Source organism: Asterias amurensis, chromosome 10 (assembly GCF_032118995.1).
Source record: "Asterias amurensis chromosome 10, ASM3211899v1".
Classification (NCBI taxonomy): Eukaryota; Metazoa; Echinodermata; class Asteroidea; order Forcipulatida; family Asteriidae; genus Asterias; species Asterias amurensis.
Window position 1 is genome coordinate 20732518 of NC_092657.1, and position 24155 is coordinate 20756672.

A 24155-nucleotide genomic window follows, 5' to 3' on the forward strand; every position below is an offset into this window, starting at 1 on the left:
TTCACACTGCTTTATGCCCATGGAATACGGATTCAGTTTCAGGGTTCATTCAGATAGGAGTTGGTGTTTTGTGTGAGTCTTCAAGGAAAATACCGTCGTCGTGGGTTTGTTAGTCATCGTTGAAATATCACATGGTTTCGGTTGTTTACATACTGGAGTTGGAGCTTATGGCAAGGATATTTCATTAATTCATTTGTGAGTGTTCTGTTGATTTGATACATCATGCACTGTTGTTCTGGTGGGAGCGTTCATCATTTGCTCAGTGGAGAAAGCACCATGCCTATGTTGTACACGCATCCCATTAGTAGAATCTACTGATTGGTGAATATTTTATGATGCTCTGTCTTTGGACTTTGATTGACCCACAACGACTACGTCAAATGTTTTTTACTCATAAGTCATATTAATAACTGTAATGAAACCACTTTGATTCGAAACAGATGGTTTTAATTACGTGATTTGCTTTGTTGACTTTTAACTGAGATATTACTACACCACATGTGTTGCTGATCATCTAGTGTGTGTGTAGGGAACTATAAAAAAACATTGCTCGAACCACTGTTGGAATTCCGTTAATGTAGCAACTCGCCGACTTCATCTTCTCTGGATTTTATTTGAGGAGTTTGTCGATTATTGTCTCTCTATTTGGTAAGTACACTCAAGCTTTCTCTAGAGTAGAGTACAATAAGGTTTATCGCAAATAGAAAAATATCAAGAGAGCGCGATGTTGAACCCACACAAAGGTATAGGCGTTGCGTGCGCGAGTCGTAGAAACTGCATAGAAACTGCCCCATATTCCTTCCCACAATGCGTTGCGGTTCTGAATCGCGATAAACCTTATACAATGTACCGGTAGACAAAGGCATCTGCCCGTGGTCTCTCCCTTAGATAGTACCCGTTACATACTCCATCAAACCTAGAACTCTAATTTTTTTTTTTATAAATGTGAAGTTCGTTGGGCTGTGTCCTGGAGACAGTACTGTGACGAACCTCATACATAAACAATGTAGTTCCCAGGAGTACTCTTAACCACTGGTAGTACCCTGTCTGAATTACTGGTCCCACTCCCACCGCAACCCGTCTTTCACTTCAGTGCTGCTGCCTTTAAGTTTTGGCACAAACTTTTAAAAACAATTTTTTAAACAAGTTTTACAATACATGCATCATCCAAGATTAAACGAATTATGATCATTTATAGTGCTCCAGAAATTAACAGTAGGGCTTTTAAAATCAGGATAACCACCAAGCAAGCAATTGGAAGACCGAGAGTTCAGTGTCCCTATGGCCAAACTTGTCAAATTTGGGTTCTGAATGCCCTACAGTTTAGAGTATTAGGAAATCCTGGGGAATCCAGCTGACGCTGTTGTGTAAATATCCATAAAATGTGCTCACACACGTGGAAATAATGGCATTATATGGTGTACACTGTGCGTATTGTACATGTTTAGGGCTCGATTTGGAGGAAAAATCCACAAGATACTAGGACTTGTTACTCAGAATCTTTAATGACCCGCGATTTTAATAATTCTAATAATAATAATAATAATAATAATAATAATAATAATAATAATAATAATAATAATAATAATAATAATAATAATAATAATAATAATAAGACTTGTAATGCGCACATATCCACCCTGCTGGGTGTTCAAGGCGCGGTAAAACAAAAAAACAAAACATAACACAAAGAAAAACAGACACAACAAAATTAATCCTTGAAAACCTGTGACATAAGATAAGTTCTGAGAAGAGACTTGAATTTTGCGGTACAAAGACAAGATCGAAGATTAAGTGGTAGAAAGTTCCAGTTGCGTGGCGCGGCTAAAGAAAAAGACCTGTCACCCCATGAGTGTCGAGACTTGGGTTCAATGAGGAGAAGCATGGAACTTGATCGAAGATTCCTTACGAGACCAGTAGTCAAAATCGTCTAATCTGTTTTGATACTCTTCTGTGTTTATTTTAAAACAGTCAACTCAAAAGATTATTAAGTTCATGAAACAAACGACATAAGTTTAATAATTTTACAAGGAAATAAAGCAAAGAGAATGTTTTACTGACCGACACTCAAATTAATGGCCTTAGGTCAGTGTATGATCCAGTGTCAAATTCACGCCCTGATGTTCACTGTACAGTTTTATACAATATTGAAATGCTATCAAACGTACCAGATTCATTCTGATTTTTAAAAACAGTCAAAAGATTATTCAGTTCATTGCAACAGGAAGAGACAGGAATTTAATACACAATGAAATGAAGCGAAGAGAATTGGTAATTGTGTATGGTGTTTTGAACAGGTTGTTTTGGTTGAGTTACTTCAAAGCCATTGATTGGATCGGTTCGGATGGGTCAAGAATGGACGGGCCATTTCCGTTTGTAAAATTATATCATTCACGGTTGATTGAGTTATTGCCTGCGTAGGACACCATTGCCAAAGTACATGGTGAAGTGTACGACAGGAAATGCAACAAATCCAGGACGAACGTGGGTAGTTATCTGCACACGTTTGTCCTGGAAAAAAACACGCCACACACCGTGGTCGACCCAGGGAAGCTAAACGAACGCACCCATAATCTGTCACATATTTGTTTACTTGGTGTGAGGTTTATCAAGGCACAAACATCCTGGAGAAATATTGACGATAAAAAAAAATACTATGTGGGAAAGCAGCTTTAAACAATAGGCACGCAAATAATGTATCGGGGTTCAGAAATCTTGTCTTCTCTTGTCCTTGCTACACCAATTACTGCCACTAGCAGGCATGTATGCTTTGTTTTTGAAAGGGCAGGGGCACCAAGGCATTTTCTCCTTTGTAAAGGGGAATCCTTTGAGGAAATTGTTAATTACTACTGGAGCGTTTCAAGGGCACCAAGGCAATGACCATGCAATGGGCAAGGGGGTAATTACCTTTATTGCCTTCATGAAGTTCATTTATCTGGGCCTGGTGTTGGGGGTTGTGCTAGGAATGGCAGCGTTTTGCTTGTGTTTTTGTGTGATGGTTAAGACTTGTGGACAAGTCGTTAAATGTCTGTCGCGGTAATGGCGTTCCAACGATATTCCAAATCTTCCCGGTATTCTCGCGTGACTGCTCTCACGGCTACGGCCCCATTTAACAGGGAGTAGAAGTCGGCAACCAGCAGTTCGCGCGAGAGCAGTGATCTTGGAAGAGCACCGCCACAACTTGACTATCTCACCGTGGCAGACCATTAATGACTTGTCCACAAGTCTAGGGTGACCGCTGAGATCAAGCACTGGTGTAAACGTGATGCAATATCTTGATTTGTGGTCGTGAGAAAATGCCAGATCATTTCTGGATTGAGTTATATGAGGAAACAATGTTTTGGCCATTGTACACGAAGTACATTGTAAATTGACTGTATACAGCAGGAAACTACACAAATCCGTCATGCTATTGTGTAGGTTACTCTTTAGGTTTATAAACAAAGTAAACTTAATTTAAGTATAAACAATTAAACATCCTGGAACAATGTTTGCAAGAAAATGGTACTTTCATTTTCATTTCACACACACACACTTACAGACACTGGACACTATTGGTAATTGTCAAAGACCAGTCTTCTCCCTTGGTGTATCTCAACATGCATAAAATAGCAAACCAGTGTAAATTTGAGCTCAATTAGTCGTTGAAGTTGCAAGATAACTATGAAAGAAAAAGCACCCTTGTCACACAAAGTTGTGAACTTTCAGATGCTTGATTTCGAGACTTAAAATCTATTTATGAGATCACGAAATCAAGTTTGTGGAAAATTACTTCTTTCTCAAATCAAGTTCGTGGAAAATTACTTCTTTCTCGAAAACTACGTTACTTCAGAGGGAGCCATCCTACAATGTTTTATACTATCAACAGCTCTCCATTCCTTGTTACCAAGTAAGTTTTTATGCTGATTATTATTTTGAGTAATTACCAATAGTGTCCTGCCTTTAGTAAATGTATTGAGGGGGTGTAGGAACCCTGTGTCTTTTATTGTTCTAAAGTGTAAAAATTACCACCGCTGGGCTATTAACATGCAGATCCTGAAGCATGCAATTACATCATGTACATGTACAAAGATTTGAGTTTCAAGGAGTGACTTTAAATTACTGGCATCATTTATAGGGCCTGATTTTACTTGAAAAAGTTGAAACATAAAATAATTACAACTTATTCATAAAATGATTCAAACTTGTGAGGAGGCATTTTTGAGTTTGTACATGTAGTTTCTTTATGAAGAATTTGTGGATCATTCCTCAAGAATGTTTGAGGTAACGATACAGAAGTTTGTCATTTTGCAAAATACGCTCCAAAAGCTTTGCATGTTTACATTGACAATTTTGACATTAGGAAGGATATGTACATGTAATGTATAGCTTGACACAACGGCATGTGATGCAGGGTAGAATGCATTGACATCAAATTCGTGGCCATTCTTTTGTGAGATTTTCAAGCCCTTTACATGTAGGTGTTTTCTATTTAGCTTTTCATTCCTCAAAAATGTTTGACGAAATGATACAGAAGTTTGTTATTTGGCGGACATGCTTCAAAAACTATGCTTGTTTGCTTTTACATTTTTGTCATAGGAAGATGCACTGTGTCTTGACACTATAATGAATGGCAGATGATGCGTGATGGTTAACAATGGTACAATGCAATAGTATGACGTCAAGTTCAGGGTCATCCTTTTGCAGCGCTTTCCTTTTGTGCATGTTTATTTATTTATTTTTTATTTAAGGCCAAATAAAAAAAAACCAGTTGATTGTCCCCACCCGCATCTTTTTTGGGGCCGCATCCTTTTTTCTTTTTTACTATTTATTATATTTCGAAAAAAAAAAAATATATATAAATTGTGATGCTCTCAAACACTTGTAACCGTCTGTTTCATAAAACAATATAAGTGTCTGCCTTCCAGCAAATCTTTTGTGTTTTCCGAACCCTGTTAGTGTTAATGTTAACACAGGTCCTCATGCAACTAATAATAATACTGTAGGTATAAAATAAGTTTGCGGTTTATTTAAACTGATGAATTAGTGGCTTGTTTGATTTGAAATACTAAGCGGCCATCTTGAAAAAAATTAATAAATATATTAAATTATAAGGCCATCATCCTCCTTTTTTTTTGAAAAATCCAGACCATCAACTGGTATTTTTTTTATTTGGCCTAAGGGGGGGGGGGGGGTGTTACTGGGTGTTTTTGTATCATAACAGTCACTATTTCATTCAAGAATTGCTGTATGCCCATATATGGGTGCTTTGGGGAATCCTCATAACACCCTATATGTGATGAGGTTATTTTTAGAGTCTACATTGTACTTTTGGATGATTCACTGTTGTGTGGTTGTGCACAATGGGTACAAGTATTTGGTAACTATGGGGGTTTGTGGTATGGCATGTGTACAGGTGTGACGTTTTATGATGAATTGATGGGTTATCATGTAAGCTTGGGCGATATCACGATATTATCCAATATCGCGATATTAATTTGGAAACGATTTCGATATCGGATGGATTTGGTTTTAATCGAAATATCGATATATCGCGATATATCGCGATAATCGCGATATATCGTGATATCGATTAAATATCGCGATGTATTTGCTAGCTTAGACATCTTGCACCCCATAGGTTTGGAGTAAAACCAGAAGAATAGGTCATTAGAACACCTCTCTTATGATATGACTGTCTCTTCTACAGCTTTCACTTGGAGTTTGAAGACTGATGATGTCAAATTTAATTAATCGCGATTATATCGAATATCGCGATATATTGTCGGCGATATATCGTGAATAAAATAAATCGATACCGCCCAAGCTTAATATCATGTCATATTATCTGACTGTGCTAATATTTTAAGTTGCTTGATCACTGCAGCGCTATATTTAGATCACCAACTAATGATAATTGAACATAAGTAAACAGATCATAAATCATTCGTCGGGTAGAGTTTAATACCAAACTTGGTCAACTCATGGTAAACCTTTAAGTGTGAGTGTTTAACTTGTTGACACTGGTTTTTACAAAAAGGATCCGGGTGGTTTGACAGAGAAGGAAGTATCGTACATTGTGTACAAATTGTAGGACAATGTGTGTATGCTTTTTTTTTAGCAACCTAATGAGGTCATCACTGAAAAACAAACCTACGTCAAAACATTGAGAACAAAACTTTTGCTTGTGACCATTCTTTTGAAGTGACCGCCCTGCCCAAAATTGAGAAATCATGGACCAATGCAACTTTGATTCTCTTTGACAATAGTCACACACTTTCAAGTAACAATTTATAAGATGATGAAATTATGCATAAGTCTTGGGCAAATCAACAACTTCCTTGTCTTTTAATTTATTTATAAGCAATAGGCCTAGGGTCAATGACACTCAGTCTGTAGGCATACATTATTAAGTTGTGCATTGGTGCGCTTCAATTATTAATACCTTCCTGTACAGTTAGGATTCATTAATGAAGGCCTCACAAAAGTTGGCAGAAAATTATGAAAACCCAATGAGCTCATAAGCAGATTTGCCACCAGATTGTCCTCGTCTAGGCCTGAATGTGATTGATAGCAGGGCCCAATTTCATAGAGCTGCTTAAGCACAAAATTTTGCTTAAGCAAAAAAATCCTTGCCTAGTAAGATCAGATTACCGGTCAAGACTCAACTCAATTGTTATGCTAAGTAAACAACAGCTAAATACTAGTCATAAGCAATGTATATGGCATAACATTTTGGCCAGTAACATGTGTAAAATAAGCGAGCTGTTTTCGTGCTTAAGCACAATTTTTGCTTAAGCAGCTCTATGAAATTGGCCCCAGATCATAGGGTAATTGTGAATAAGGAACTGGTCTTACGCTTCGTTCTTGAGGGGCACAGCAATTTCCTCTGGTAAAGGGCACTTCCATTGGGAAAAAAATGTAAGTTTGTGTTTGAACCAAAGATTGTAAAGCGGCGCTATTTGATCAGTGATTGGAACCTAACAGAGGGCACCACGGCACTATAGCATTTACCGTGCTCGATGCAATGGGTTATTTCAAGGTCTACAGGTATAGCGCCCTCTAGCGTTAACATGTAGTTGTGATTACACAACTGAAGCAATTTGGAAGCAGCACAATGAGTGCAGGCGATTGCCTCCGTCCATGCAAAATGAAAGACTACAAAGACAGTAGAAATTTACAATTGCCTCATAGAGGAGATGCGGGACAATTGAGCCATTTTCTTTACATTTTGCACCATTCTGCAGAGGTGAAACAAAGGATCCCCTAACTAAATGTTAGCTTTAGAGGGTTGACTACCTAGTATTAACATAATAATTGAACCAACTGCTATTGTTTATTCATGGGAGATGCTTGAAAAGAAAATGGCAAAGCGTCTCAACTCTCCCGGACAATGGGTGAGTAGGGTGCCCTTTACAAATGAGAAAATGCCCATGGTGCACTTGCCCTTTCAAAAATGAAGCATGCCTGCGCGCCCTCTCTAAGCTTGGGCGATATCACGATATTATCGAATATCGCGATATTAATTTGGACACGATTTCGATATCGGATGGATTTGGTTTTAATCGAAATATTGATATATCGCGATGCGATGTATTTGCTAGCTGAGACATCTTGCACCCCATAGGTTTGGAGTAAAACCAGAAGAATAGGTCATTAGAACACCTCTCTTATGCTAGGACTGTCTCTTATACAACTTTCACTTGGAGTTTTAAGACTGATGATGTCAAATTTCTTTAATCGCAATTATATCGAATATCGCGATATATTGTCGGCGATATATCGTGAATAAAAAAAAATCGATATCGCCCAAGCTTAGCGCTCTCTACACTCTTAAAACTAAAGAGTTAAATCCAACACTTGCATGAGTTCAGTAAGTGACTACACTTTGAAAGTGTTGGATCCAGCATTTTATATGTTAAATCCAGCATTTAAAAGTATTCAGTCAACAATTTAAGTGCCAGTTTAACGTTTAAAAAGCTGATCCATCAATTTGAAGGAATTTTTTTGAGAAATGTTGAATTAACACTTAAATTGTTGAATTAACCCTTTTTGCGTTGGATCAAAATATTAAAATGCTAGATTTAACAAACACAACGCTGGATCGAACACTTTCAAAGTGTAGTCACTCACCGAACTCATGCAAGTGTTGGATTCAACTCACTAGTTTTTAGAGTGTATAGTTCTGTTTTGGGCTTAGATCATGATGTGTCAGAGTGGGTGTAGTGTCTTTATATTACCCCAGATCACCCAACTGTAACGAGTAAACACGAGAATAAAGCTTCCAGTGACGTCTGAACATTCCATACTGAATTTAACTGACATGCATTTCCCTCATCAAGCATCAGTCATCAACGAACGAGAATGAAATATTCAAAATTGGAACAAACACACGGAAGTACTTTAAATGCTAGGATTAATCCTATCTCATCCTAACTTAGGATGGGTTCAATGTGTTCTAACGCTGGATAAGGAAATTAGCTCGTCCTAAGTCCTAAGAATATTCCTAAGTTAGGAAGAGTTTGGTGAATTCGACGGCTGGACAGACACCTTAAGTAATTTGTCAATGACCAGTATTCTCACTTGGTGTACACCAACATGCATATAAACAAGTCTGTGAAAATTTGAACTCAATTGGTCATCAAAGTTGCAAGGGAATAATGGAAGAAAAAACACGTGCGCTGCGAGGAGAAGTGGAGTTAGGGATCAGGATAGTTGAGTGGTGTACTGTTGGTGAATATGATGTCTTGCATGACTAATGGTGCGCTGTGCAAATGTTCAATTTGACATTGTCCCCCCTTTGCAGGGAAATCGCTCTGCCTCTTCAAAAGCCAAGTTCAAGGCCCGATCATGAGATTGGATTTTTTCCAGGAAACATATTTTGCAAAATATTTGGCAGTTGAACAAAAAGTTTCTGGGTGAAGTGAACTATGAAGCTATTCAGTATTTTTTTGGGGTCATTATATGCAGTGTGCAGCAAACAAATATGTGTACTGTACATCATTTAGGTTTCTGTTTCACTGTAGTTTAGTCTTGTGATACATGATCAACTGAAACTTCCTTCTCAAGTTTTTCTTCCATCATACAAGTATATGGAAACATAATTGAAAACTACATTTTGTAATTGTACACTGCAGCGCCACCGTCCTACTGCCTTGGTAGTGTAATTTGTGCAGTTAATGATGTGACTTTGGATTTTGCTGGAACATACTTTTCTACACTGTGTAATTGTACGCAGTACATTGAGGACCACCAGCTTGCTGCCTTGGTCATATCATTTGTGCAGATTTATATTGATGTAACTTTGGATTTTGCTGGAATATACTTTTCTACACTGTGTAATTGTACATTTAGGACCACCGCCTTGCTGGTTCGGTCGGATTGTCGGATAACCCTTTGTGCAGATTTATAAGGACATGGATGTAACTTTGTTACTGAATGGATTTGCTGAATGATGTTACAAAGTATATTGCACTCCTAACAGCTGTGTTGAAGCTTTGTTGTGAATGATGGATGCTGCGTATGTTGAAGTATGTTGAAGCTAAGTCTGTTTAATAACTTGTTCTTATGCGCATTAAACAATAATGATCAGTGCGTTTTTACATAAGTGCCCAGGAGTAGATTTCACAAAGAGTTACATGTAAGACAACATGTAGATCTAGAGTTAGGCCGAGTTACTCGTCCTAACTTAGGACTAGGCTTAGGTTTTTGATTTAACTCCTACATGTAGGGCTTGTCATAAGAAAAGGTATCTTTGTGAAATTGACCCAGGTCATTGGGCCAATAACATTCTGTAATCTTTCTCAGCTCCCTGGGGAGTATACAGCCCTGGGCTACAGTAGAGCTTCAAAGACTTTAAAAAACACAATATCAACCTGTACCCTCGCAGGTGCCAATTTGTTCTCCTGGGTTGAAAGAAGTATTTGGGATTGCCAGTTGTCGCAACTAAGCATCTTGTAACTTACTTAATAACGCTGAGTCCACCACCTTAGATCGCTCAGCCACGCCTCATTTAAAGGCTCTGGACATTATTGGTAATTACTCAAAATAATTGTTAGCTTAAAAACTTACTTGGTAACGAGCAATGGAGAGCTGTTGATAGTGTAAAACATTGTGAGAAACGGCTCCCAGCTGAAGTAATAGTCTTTGATAAAGAAGTAATTTCTCACTAAAATATTTGAGTTGAATTCGAGACCTCAGCTCTGATGTCTCTAAATCAAGCACCTGAAAAACACAACTTGTGCAACTAGGGTGTTCCTACTTGCATTTCTCTCGCAACTTTGAGGACCAACTGAGTTCAAATTTTCACAGGTTTGTTATTTATGTGCATATGTTAAGATACACTAGGTGAGAAGGCAGGTCTTTGACAATTACCAAAGGTGTCCAGTGCCTGTAAAAGAAAAGAAGTTATATTGTTGACTCTAACTGACATTGTTTTAACATGTTTCTCTTTGTTACAGGGTCTACGTGGGTTTGGTAGCCCTGGCCGACAGGGAAGGCTCAAAGATCGTCGTGGGAAACAGAAGATGACAACATCTTCTGGGAACCAAGCCTTAAGGATGCCACGTCAACCTAGACCACAACGGATGCACACCATCCTAGACAGCCTCAAAAAGGGATTAAAGTAAGATATAGATCTTAGAACATGTTGAATAAGTACTTTTTTTAGTAATAATAATAATAATCATCATGATAATAATAATGAGACATTTGTAAAGCGCCTAATGCAAAAAGCCTTCAAGCGCATAAAGAGAACAATAAAATTAACAATGAGAGAAAGATACAAGATACAAACAAGCAAAAAACGGCTTTAAACAACATGCATTTTCAACAGAGACTTAAAGACTATTCCAAAGAAATAGTGCGACATATGAAAAGATCTGTGGCCATAGAAATTGGAAGAAGCTCTAGAAAGCAATGACTGTTGAGATGAACGTAAAGTCCGAGTAGGGGAATAATGATGAACACGTTCAGATAAATAAGCAGGAGATTGACATGTTTGAGCCTTGAAAGTTAACAGAAGAATTTTGTAAACTGTTAGAAAGTTAACTTGGAGCCAATGAAATTGCATTAGTACAGATGTTCTATGGTAAGAACGAGGCAGGCAAGAAACGTGTAATCACTAGGGCTGGGTAACTATAGTGCGACCAGAGGTATGCTTTCTGCTCTACCAGCCTTCATCAGTATGGACTGTAAAGGGGGTTACCCTGTTTTAGACCCAGGAGTAGGTGGTTGCAACAGCCCCTGGAAAAAAAAAGTTGATTGTAGCCCACACCTTGAAGTAGCCTTCAGGCCTTGTGTGTCTGGCTACTTGCATTAAAAAAAAAAAAAAAAAGTAAGAAAAAAAAAAAAAGCTCCAGATTTCTGGCGATGTCTCAAAAACGCTTTTTCAAATAAAATTGTATATATTTAAAATTAATTGGATTTAGAAAACAAAATGGAATGGTTCGAAAAGTAGTTAAAGATTTGCCTTGACGGGAGAACCGTACCTTTGGTTTGAAACGGTTCTTCAAAACAGGGACCATCACAGCCAAATGATGAATTGCAGTCAAGTTACAAAGATAAATGGTTCACAATAAAGTTGTCTAACTTTTGTTCATGCCTGTTCAAAATGACTTCTTCTCAGTTGTTTTCATCTTCTCACCGGAACTATTGTTTTTATGTAGGGATACTATTGAAGTGAGTAAGGAGAAACTTGATGTGATGAAGCAGCATCAGCATGATCCCTCCACCACTCCATCAAGACAGGTTTGTTTCAAAAAAATTCTTCAAATTATTGTTTGCAGGCCTGATATACTTTAGGTAGGCCATCAAGGTTGATTGCCTTTGTGCCCCCTGGTCATTGCCTTGGTGCCCTTGAAATGCTCCAGTAGAAATTTATAATTTTGTCATAAGGTGCCCTTTACCAAGAAGAAAATGCCCTGGTGCCCTTGCCGTTACAAAAAAAACGAAGCATACAAGCCTGTAAGCTTTCGTTTGTTTTCTAAGGGCAACTGTACACAAAACTTTTAGCTTTCCTTGTTCCTTCAACCAGTTTCCTGAACCAACTGGGACTCTTCCTGAATGGTGGGCTCACAACAAAATTATGTGGCAATGCCGAGCTATCTTGTGCCCAATTTTCAAGCTGCCTAATATTCTTTGGTGTAAGGGTTAAAAAACAACTAAAGTTTACTGTCTGTCATAAAAATCATTGAGCAATTATTGGAACCATGAGCAACCATATGTGGCAGATACCGTTCTGAGAGGATTTTGTGTGTGTGGGTGTTCCTGGGGTCGATTTCACAATGAGTTAGGACTCGTCTTATCTCGAGTTAGGACGAGTAACTCGTCCTAACTTAGGATTAATCTTAAGGTCTGCATGCTACAGTGCAGGGTTGGGACTCGGCCTAAGTCCTAAGATTAATCTTAAGTAAGGAAGAGTTTTGTGAAATCGAAGGCAGGACCCGTAGAATTAAACGTGGGCTGAAGGAAGTTTATTCAAAAGAGGTCACTTTCAGCATCAGCATGGAGGGAGAACAACATAAACATGTAGAAGGAGTCACATCAGCCAGCCTCTTATCTCTATTTTCTTCCTCCATGCTAGAAAACTCCAGGGGACATAATTTTGGGGGATATAAACTCCTGCCACACCTTTGCTTTAGAGACTTCTTCAGTCCCTTGTACCACTGCTGATCCATTTTAAAACATTAATTTTTTTTCTTCTTACTCTTAGGGCTTTCACTACAACTTGGACAAAGTAAGTTCAAATTTATTTGTTCGTTATTTGTTCGTTCGCAGTTTAAACAAAAATATTTATTAAAAATTCAAATTCATGGCATTACACGTATTTATTTAGGCCTGTTTATACAATGTAGACACGTAGGCCGTAACATTTGTAGGTTTTTACGAAATCAAAGGTATGTCTAAAGCGGAAATATTCACGCAGGATCTGCAATTGGAAAACACAAAAGATTCAAATTTTGGGGTATAAAAAGGGATATTTTTTGTCCGCAACCACAGTTTTTCAAAGTGAAAATTTTGTCATGCATTATACTAATGAGGCTATCTAAAGGTGCTGTACAACTCTGACCAAATAAGTTTTTATTTCCAATTATTTGCAGAGTGACTGCAAAATGTAACTCCCCTTTCAGGGTCTTTGACCTGTGTAGAACAAAAACAAACCGTTTCCTGCAAGGTGAAAGTAGAATAGATTTGAACCATGCTGAAATTTCATGACATCAACACGATGTGAAACTTGAAAGTAGAATAGATTTGAACCATGCTGAAATTTCATGACATCAACACGAAGTGAAACTGTAACTTATGACACTAATTGTATCCAGATGTAGATCTGTCAAGGCCTAGTGACGCAGAAAAAGAAAAAGAACAATACTTTATAGAAAGTTGTCTATTTTTGGTGGAAATGACTAGAATAATTTTTCGTAATAATTGTATTTCTTATTAATTTTATAATCTTGTATAATTGTTTTTCTTGTTTTGATTCGTTTTACAGCAAATTAAAGTTGCAGAAAGATATATCAGGTAGGTGGTGATTCACCATTTTGAAGAATTTTTGTTTTTTTAAATGTAGCAACTTTACTTAAGTGGGAGGTTTAAAGGCAGTGGATTATAATATTATTGGTAATATACTCAAAATAATTATTAGCATAAAACCTTACTTGGCAACGAGAAATGGGTAGAGGTTGATAGTAAAAAACATTATGAAAAACGGCTCCCTCTGAAGTGAGTTGTTATCAAGAAAGAAGTAATTTTCCACGAATTTGATTTTGAGACATCAGAATTACAAATCAAGCGTGCAGAAAGTCCAGGCTCTGTGGCTGTTTTTAAACTGGTGTTATTTTTTTTTATATATTCTGTAAAACCTTTCCTCTTTTGTAAAAACAAAATCACGCTAAAAGAAAACATTGGTTGGTTTTTGTTTGCAAGGTTTTTAATTTCCTTCTACTGTTTGGGTAGCTTTCGATTGTGGTTTATTCTGTTTGCAGAAGTAAAGAGTACATGTGAAACAGGAGATGTTTTTGGTCATATTAGGTTACCGATGTATTGTATGCTAAGTTGACTTGCTGTGGAGCACTGTAGACTGGACACCAGCCACAACATTCTACCTGCTGGGATCTTAAAGGGGTGGTTTGGGTCAGGCACTCCTTAAAGTGGCAGTTCATCTAAATAATTATAAGTAGATATTTTTAATACGCGATTTATAGCCTGACTCGGACCAACAATGAAACTTGTTCTTTGTTTTACATGCTGTGACTCGGACCAACAAATCTTACAATTAAAAATAGTATAGGCATTAAAAGATAGGGTCATACAAAAAAAAATTGTTGTTAGTGTACATTTAACATGATGTACTGCAAATGTTTGGGAAAAAATTATCAAGAAAGATACAATAAAAATGTGTGAAAGCTTCAGCTTATTGTCTTCTTGCTGAGAAAACATCGACAAAATTGTGAAAGAAAAAATGTATTTTCACAAGAATAAGGTATCCATCTACGATTAGCGAGGTGACATCGATTACCAACTGTAATTCTGGATGCAGCATTTCGGAACGGACTCCCACCCCACAGGAATCTGAGAAGCAATTCATAAATCCTTTCTCAGACTTAAATTTGTTGCGCTAGAAAATTATACAAACTTCACTTGATTACTTCGAAGTGAATCCTTTCTCTTAAAGACACTGGACACTATTGGTAATTGTCAAAGACCAGTCTTTTCACTTGGTGTATCTCTTTTTTATGCATAAAATAACAAATCTGTGAAAACTTGAGCTCAATCGGTCGTCGGAGTTGCGAGATAACTTTGGAAGAAAAAAACACCCTTATCACTCGAAGTTATGCTTGATTTTGAGACCTCAAATTCTAAAATTGAGCTATCTAAATCAAACTCGTGTAAAATTAATTCTTTCTTGAAAACTGTGTCACTTCAGAGGGAGCCATTTCTCACAATGTTTTATACTATCAACTTCTCCCCATTACTCGTTACCAAGTAAGATTTTATGCTGATAATAATTGTGTCCACTGCCTTTAAAGCCATTGGACACTTTCGGTAAACAGTATTGTCTAAGGCCCACACTTCGTGTACCACAACTTATACATGTATATATATATAAAATAACAAACCTGTGCAAATTTAGGCTCAATCGGTCATCGGAGTCGGAGGAAAACAATGGAAAAACCCACCCTTGTTTCCCCACGTTTTGCCGTGTCATGACATGTGTTTTAAACAAATCCGTAATTCTCGCTATCGAGAATTTATACTGTTTTAAGGTTTTCACAATAAGTAAAGCATTTTATGGAATAATATTTCAAGATAAGTCTTTCACCATTACCTTCTGTAAACCCTGTGAATAATTTTAAAATCTGTGAACTATTAATTTTCTGTCTGTACCGAAAGTGTATAATGGCTTTAAAACATGTAGTTCATGCTATCAACAGCTGCAGTACATTTCACCTTATTTTTGTATGGTCTTTATTAATTTGTTGAGTCTTTGCCAATCCATGACCCTACCAATGTTGTCTGTGGGCTTGATAGAGTACCTTTTCATTCATCATTCCCAAAGCAAAATTATTCCGGAAGTATTTTATGATTGGCGTTCATAACTCTCTGACACTCACAGGTGTACCCTTACATCCTGTTGTCGTAGTTTCATATTCCTAGGGGGAATTAAATTACCCTAAAGTAACTCTTGAGGTTTGGAGTTTTCAAGGTTGGGCTAAGGAGGTCAGACTTGGTTCTAAATTAAGAACAAACTTGTGGTTCCCTCAGGATTTGGGGAGCAGACCAAAAAGGTCATGCACTATTCTTTTTAAAGAAAGCAGTTTTCTTAGTAAGTGGCCATATGGTGGAAATCTTACATGTAGTTAAAAAAGCACACAAGCATGGACAGTTCTTTAAAGCCATTATACACTTTCGGAACAGAAAAACAAAAGTTCACAGATTTACAAATAACTTACAGGGTTTACAGAAGGTAATGGTGAAATATTATACCATGAAATGCTTTACTTTTTGAGAAAACATTAAAACAATATCAATTCTCGAGATAGAGAATTACAATTTCATTTTAAAAACATGTCATGACCTGGCGAAACGTGCGGAAACAAGGGTGGGTTTTCTCGTTATTTTCTCCCGACTCCGATGACCGATTGAGCCTAAATTTTCACAGGTTTGTTATTTTATATACAAGTTGTGATACACGAAGTGTGGGCCTTTGGACATAAGCTTGGGCGATATCACGGTATTATCGAATATTGCGATATTTATTTGGATTTGATTTCGATATTGGATGGATTTGGTTTTAATCGAAATATTGATATATCGATTAAATATCGCAATGTATTTGCTAGCTGAGACATCTTGCACCCCATAGGTTTGGAGTAAAACCAGAAGAATAGGTCATTAGAGCACCTCTCTTATGCTAGGACTGTCTCTTCTACAACTTTCACTTGGAGTGTTGAGACTGATGATGTCAAATTGCATTAATCACGATTATATTGAATATCGCGATATATCGTCGGCGATATATCGTGAATAAAATAAAACTATATCGCCCAAGCTTATTTGGACAATACTGTTTACCAGTGTTGAGCGATTGCCTTAAAGGCAGGGTAAGGTACCGTATACCACTTATTTACCATGAACAACTCAGCAAAGAGCAGTGGAGAGCTGTTTATAATAATGCATTGATTGAAACAAACCCATTGAAGTTCTGTAGTTTTTGTAGATATATCATTTTCACCCAACAAGCTGAATCTTAGAAAGGCTTCATGCATGAAGTTTTTCTCAGACATGTGAAAGCACAAAGTGCCATTCATCAAGCTTGTTTTTTTTTCTTTTCTTGCAACTTCTAAGACCAATTTTACAGATTTTGTTTGCTTGTCCTGAAAATCTCGTGGAAATGAGGTTTGTAATGTACCCAGTTTTTATCAAGGCAAAAATTTCATGCTAAGCCAATTTTGGTGCTTAGCAACTCTATGAAATTGGGCCCAGATGTACAAATGTACATCTACATTACACTGTATTGAGCACTGTGTAGTAATTTCCCAAGTCCCATGAACATAATATATGGTTAGATTTGATTTGCAAACCTGCTTCAATTGAATGTTTTGTTTGTTTATTTGTTTATCTTTCAGGAAGTTACAGTTCCATCTTGCCAAGGTCGAGGAAGTACACGACCAATATGATAAGGAACTCAAAGTCAGAGAAGGTAAGGAGTTCATGTCAAATATTGGCAGGATAGGGTTTTTTTCTCAGCAGAAGGAAAAAGAAAACATTGTTTTTGCCAAGTCAGGGTGTCGTCCTGGTAATGATATTTTAAAAGGAAACAACTATTCAAGAAAGGTTTGCAGTACTGCTGGTAAAACATAGAATCCAAACTGCATGTAGTTACATGGGCAATCTCGGTAGTCTAGTTGGTAAGACACAGCTCTAGAATTGCAACGGTTGTGGGTTCGAATCCCACCAGAGTAATATGCGTGTATGGCTAAAACCCACAATAGAATTTAAACTTCTGCTGACATACAAATCTCTTCACCTCATTATCTTCAAGAACTCCTTCATCCATATGTACCTCATCGTACCCTCCGCTCCAGCTCTACCTCTCAACTAGTCCCATACATCACTCGCACGAAGTCTTATGGCCACCGCTCGCTCTCATATTCTTCACCCTCACTCTGGAACAACTTACCGCACAACATCAGAACTGCTCCGAACGAGAACATTTTCAAGCATCTGCTGAAATCATACCTGTTTTTTTGTTAGCGGTTCGGGACTGTTATGTGAAGCGCTATATAAAAGTCGTGCTTTATTATTATTATCTGATTATTAGGTTTTGCATTGTTATATTTTTTAGGTGCAGTAAATGTAGTGAAAGCATACGCCGATACTGGTAAAACACTGCTCTAGAATTGCAAAGGTTGTGGGTTCCAATCCCACTCGAGTAATATTAGGTATGGGTAAATCCACAAATCTACATGTATGTTTTGCGTTGTTATCTATTCTAGGTGCAGTAAATGTAGTAAAAGCATACGCCGATACTGGACTTCCTCATTCTAAAGAACCAAGCAATGAGGCTAAGGCTGGGGTTAGAGATTGTACTCAGGTAAGTCTTGGAATATGCTAATTATAAATCGTTCGTATTAAGCATTGTGGCACTATTTGCATACTATTTGCATATTATTCACACACTATTTGCATATTATTCACACACTATTTGCATATTATTTGCATACTATTTGCATATTATTTGACCAGAGTCAACCATTCTTTGCAAAAGGGATGTCAATAACAAGAAATTTAAGCATTATAAACATGTAGGCTGCACATTTTGTTCGGTAGACCACAGGGCAAGTTGACAAGTGGTGTTTACTAGCCCAAAGCAGTTTTTACTAGACTGAGGCCAAGTGAAAAAAGAAACATGTTTAGCGTCCCCGCCCGCTTCCTTTTTGACAGGCCTCCTCCTTTTTCTTTGTATAATAATTTTGTATTTATAAATTTTGAAAAAAGGTATATATTTAAACGGTCTCATCACGAGAATAATTGTTTAAATATAATAGCACTGCCGTTTGTCTTTACTCAAAAACTCTGTTGGCAGGGGCAGTCATTAACAAAAGGGCCCTATTCCTTCCCCTTTTTTATTTTATATGTTTTTGTTTTGTTTAATATCTTATCCAGCATGTTTTATATGTCATTGTGAGTTTGAACAGTAGAAAAAACAATGGATTTTTGAATTTTGAAAAAAGAATGGGAGCCATCTTGAAAATTAAAAATACAAAATAAAAAGCCCCTCCTCCCTTATTTTTTAGAATCCAGGGCGCTAAACATGTTTCTTTTTTTGTACACAGCCTTACAAATGTACATGTTATACACATGTAAACCAGGCTGAGGTGTTAAAGGAACACGTTGCCTTGGATCTGTCGAGTTGGTCTTTGAAAAGCGTTTGTAACTGTTTTTTTTAAAATAAAATGCATACGTGTACATGTAGAAAGGTGTTGTCAAAGTAGAACACAATGATCCACACAAACATGCTTCGAAAATGCACGGTTTTGCTTTTACCTCGTCGACTAACATGGTCGGCCATTTATGGGAGTCAAATTTTTGCAATAAAAAAAAAACGGTTATAAACGCTTTTCGTAGACCAACTCGTCCGATCCAAGGCACTGTGTTCCTTTAAGGGTCATCCCTGCCCTTTCATGGTGGTCTGCTTCAAATAATACAAGTTCTATAGTTACACATGGTTGGCACATTTGTCCTTATTATCGTGACCTTATAAACTAAAAAACTTAACCGAATCGCGCCACAGGAAGCTTCATAAGTTGACCTCGGATGACCTCGGTTGACCTGGTTGTGTTTGTGTATGACATGAGGGTCTCGTTAGCTACATGTAACACAATGTGTGTTTTATCAGCTGCTACATGTTTGACTACTCAATGCTACATTTTAAAATGTTCACTGTAGAACATCAGATTCTGGTTTCACTTTTAGAGCTCTTGAGTTGTTCACTCAGCAGTGCATAAAGGCAAATCACATTACATGGCTAGTTAAATATGGATATAAGGTCTATAATATGCTTGTATGAACAATCAGACTGGTGAACCATAGTGGCTGGTAAACCTTGAAGCCATTATACACTTTTGGAACAGAAAACAAAATAAAAGTTCACATATTTACAAATAACTTACAGGGTTTACAGGAGGTAAAAGACTTCTCTGGAAATATTATTCCATGAAATGCTTAACTTTTTGAGAAAATATTGAATCAATTATCAATTCTCGACAACGAGAATTACAGATTTATTTTAAACACATGTCATGACACGGCGAAACGTGTGGAAACAAGGGTGGGTTTTCCCATTATTTTCTCCCGACTCCGATGACCGATTGAGCCTAAATTTTCAAAGGTTTGTTATTTTATATATAAGTTGTGATACACGAAGTGTGGGCCTTTGGACAATACTGTTTACCGAAAGTGTCCAATGGCTTTAAGCTGCAACCTTGCAGTTCTCAATATGTCTTTTGAAATCTAAATAGACTGTGCATGTTTTTTTCTTCTTCTTCTTCTTTTCTCCAGAGTTTATGTCAGATGGAAGCAGAGCTTGAAGCCAATCTGGGGGCGTTTATTGTCCGAATTGAAGGTAAGTCGACCTCAATTGATTTTTTTCCCCCCTCTTTTCTGTCTGTCCGTATATGGCTGTAAATGTTTTTTGTCTTTTGTGTGTGTTGTCTGTCTGGTCCTGTATGGCATCCCCAAATCAAGAAAACACCAACTGGGGTTTGCCACTATTTTACTTACTCTGTCCTTTTCCTACATGTACGATTAATTAGTACCATTAGTGTATTCTGTTTCAATGTAAATTATCATTTTGTATGATTCTTAAAAACATATTGTTGTGAAATGGAAATAATTATTTTTGTTGCAAAAAAAAAAAAAAAAAAAAAAAAAATTGGAAATTTTGCAGCTGAGTGAATCTTTTCAACCAGCAATTAGTGATTAGTTTCTTCCTATTTTCTCCTCCCAGGTATAGCAGGGTTTGCCAGGGTTTGTAGAGGAGACGTCTTCGAAGTCGTTTTCAAATACGGGTTACAGAAATGGAAGTCAAAGTGCAAAGTGGAGAAAGACTTGAGCCAGAGTTGGGACGTGGACGAGATCGTTATGTATCCGATGCTTGCTGACTTCCTAACAATTAAGGTAATTCATTTCTCAGAACCTGTGTGAAATCTGTCGTCAGTCTCCTGACAATGACTAGATCAAGCTTGTTGAAACGGTGAGACCAATTTAAGAACTCACTCTGCAGTAGTGCAATTACGTAGTACCTTATAAGGGTTTACAAGGTGCTACGGCGCATACAGCAGCCACAACCAGGATTACCAGGGTGAACCCCTTCTCTGTTCGATAAGTGCACTGGTTTTTTTTACATGCGTTACACAACACATGGGACCAACGGATTTTTTGTCCCATCCAAAGGAAGAAGCAATGGTTAAGTGTCTTGCTTAAGGACACTGTAAGTGTCACGGCTAGATATTCGCACCAATACTCTGCCTGATCATAAACACCAGAGTTTGAATTGGGTGCCTTAACCGGCCGGCCACGACACTTCGTGAGTTTTAACAATACATTATGACCTTTTGTTGTTGCAGGTGACTGAAGTCCGTGGAATAGCGAGATCCAACATGGTTATAGGGAACCTCGAGTTCGATACGTCTGATTTCTACACTGCCGATCCACAGACGTTAACGATCGATGTTAACGAGAACGGGACCATCAAACTAAATCTGGTCGTCACATGGAGGTAGGTCAATGAACTAAGGCATCAGGGTCGAATTTAATGAAGCTGTTAAGCAGACATTTTTGCTAAGCAAGAAATGACCAGGGTGCCAGTCACAGCAATGGTATGGTAACTTTTTGGGGGGTAAGCAAATGTTTCTTTTTACTAAGCAAGTTTTTTTGCTGACAGGCTTCATGAAATTGTGCCTTGACTCTAGATCATTAAACCAACAGGTACAAACAACTTACTGTACATTGTACATATAGCTTACTTCCTTCCTTAGCTGCTTACATGTAGGACTGGGGGTCCGTTGGCCTCCTTTGAAAACCGTCCCGATCCCCAGTCTATTTCTAGCTAAATGCTCTGCCTCATGAAGTGGAATGTTGGGATCACCCTTCCAGCGCAATGGTGGGCGTCCTCGTTGGCATGGAGTGTTGAAGTCATTGTAATAGACCAGGTTGGGTAGCCTGTAGGCTGGCATTCTGATGACATGGCCAAACCAGTTTAGGCGGCGTATGGTCATCTGTTATTGTTGTGTTCATGTTTAAGGCAGTGGACACTATTAGTAATTACTCAAAATATTTATCCCTGGTGACAAGTAATGGGGAGAGGTTGATAGTATAAAACCAAGTGAGAAACGGCTCCCTCTGAAGTGCCATAGTTTTCGAGAAAGAAGTAATTTTCCACGAATTTGATTTCGAGACCTCAGATTTAGAACTTGAGGTCTCGAAATCAACCATCTAAACGCACAGAACTTCGTGTGACAAGGGTGTTTTTTTCTTTCATTATAATCTCGCAAGTTTGATGACCAATTGAGCCCAAATTTTAACAGGTTTGTTATTTTATGCATATGTTGAGATACATCAGCTGTAAAGGCTAGACTTTGACAATTGCCAATAGTGTCTTTAAGCACGCAAATTTTCTTACCGTTAAGCAGCGCTATGAAATTGGGCCCAGATTGGGTGGCCTGTAGGCTGGCATTCTGATGACATGGCCAAACCAGTTTAGGCGGCGTCTGGTCATCTGATATTGTTGTGTTCATGTTAAGTTGCCTGCGTATTTCTTGATTTTTCGCATTTTGTTGCTTAATGAGACACCTAGCATACAAATTGAATTGAGAGTAGAGGTTACATTATTTATTTCCTTTGATTCTGCAGCCCGTTCCATGTGAATGAAGAAATGTTCAAAAGTCCAAAGAATTCCTACAGCCGAAGGGAACGAGCTTTCACCGAGTCCATCATCAGTCCATCGGTGAGTAACACCAAGGATGTAAAAACCTTTATAAACACTTACATGATGCTTTGTAAAAGGAGTACATGTAGGTCTCATAATGCAATTGTAGTGATGCACGTAAACTAAAAGGCCGTCGAATCTACCCTCACTCAGACCTCCAAAGATGTTCCCAAGATTGACATAATTACACAAAATGTTCATCCTTTAATATGTTGTGTTTATTACAGAAATCTTTCACTGAGAGCATGAACGAGTCCACCAATACGCCAAAGAAACCCTTGCCTAAACCATATGACCTCAACACATCTCCAACGCTAACGCTAGACGAAGCAATGCACAACGTCAACAGACTACTAGAAATACTGAAGGGCCAGTACACAGAGTTAGGGGGCCTCGAGAAACAAGTCGGACATCTCAATGACTTAATACAGGTAAGTTGGTGATAAATACTGTCTTAAAGGACTGGACACTATACATGTAAGTAATTACTCAAAATAGTGGTTAGCATAAAAACTTACATGTACTTGGTAAAAAGCAATGGAGAGCTGTTGGTAGTATCAACATTGTGGGGTGTCGTGGCCGAGTGGATAAGAGCACCGAACTCAAGCTCTGATGCTTCTGTTCAGCAGAGTGTGGGTTCGAATCCCAGTCGTGACACTTGTGTCCCTGAGCAAGACACTTCACTATAATTGATTCTCTCCACCCAGGGGTAAATGGGCATCTGTAAGGGCAGAGATGGTTCTTGTGATTGATTTAGCCATGTAGCGCATATAGTTGTCGCACAGGCTGTATACTCCCCAGGGAGCTGAGATGGTTTACGGAATGATTTAAGGCCCAGTGACCAGGGGAAATAATGTTGGAAGCGCTTTGAGACACCCCGTGAAAAAGCGCTATATAAAAACCGTGTATTATTATTATTATTATTATTATTATTATTATTATTGTGAGAAATGGCTCCCTCTGAGTGAACAATGACTTAATACAGGTAAGTTTTGATAATAATATCGAAGTCTTATATCGCACGTATCTACCAACAAGATACTCAAGGCGCTGAGTGTGTACATTTATACAGAAAGAGAAGGTAATGAAAGTGATGATTTCTGAGACCTGAGCTTATGTAGCACCTTATGTAGCAACGACGCATTTAGAAGCCACAGCCAGGAACACCGGGGCAAACCCCTTCTCTTTTCGATAAGTGCACTGGGTTCTTTTACATGCGCTACACAACACATGGGACCAGGCGTCGATTTCACAAACAGTTAGGACTAAGCCTAACTTAGGACTAGTCCTAAGGGATATCGAAAACGTACAGCTAGTCCTAAGTTAGGACTAGTAACTCGTCCTAACTCGAGATAAGACTAGTCCTAACTCTTTGTGAGTTAGTGGCTTTACATGTACGTCCCAAAGCAATGGTTAAGGGTCACACTGGGGATTCAAACCCACACCCTGCTGATCAGAAACACCAGAGTTTGATTTTCGTTGTTGATAAATACTGTCTAAAAGCACTGTACACGATAAGCAATTACTCAAAATAGTGGTTAGCATAAAAACTTACTTGGTAACGAGCAATGGAGAGGTGATTGGTGGTATCAACTTTGTGAGAAAACGAAGGAACGTAGTTTTTGAGAAAGAGGTAAATTGTCACTCAAATATTCAACATTGTAATGCATCTGAAAGCACACAA

At 37.9% G+C, this 24155-nt stretch overlaps 1 protein-coding gene across 1 annotated transcript in view; it reads left to right on the plus strand.

Annotated features, from left to right (window-relative positions):
- Positions 1 to 24155, plus strand: part of LOC139943257 (uncharacterized) — a 46840-nt gene that overhangs the window by 9933 nt on the left and 12752 nt on the right. The window contains exons 2-12 of the mRNA XM_071940077.1: positions 10440 to 10603; positions 11646 to 11727; positions 12692 to 12715; positions 13472 to 13500; positions 17109 to 17182; positions 17979 to 18076; positions 20044 to 20107; positions 20492 to 20661; positions 21111 to 21262; positions 22396 to 22489; positions 22699 to 22902. Coding sequence (XP_071796178.1) covers positions 10440 to 10603; positions 11646 to 11727; positions 12692 to 12715; positions 13472 to 13500; positions 17109 to 17182; positions 17979 to 18076; positions 20044 to 20107; positions 20492 to 20661; positions 21111 to 21262; positions 22396 to 22489; positions 22699 to 22902 — 1155 coding nt within the window. The remainder of the gene's footprint in view (positions 1 to 10439; positions 10604 to 11645; positions 11728 to 12691; positions 12716 to 13471; positions 13501 to 17108; positions 17183 to 17978; positions 18077 to 20043; positions 20108 to 20491; positions 20662 to 21110; positions 21263 to 22395; positions 22490 to 22698; positions 22903 to 24155) is intronic.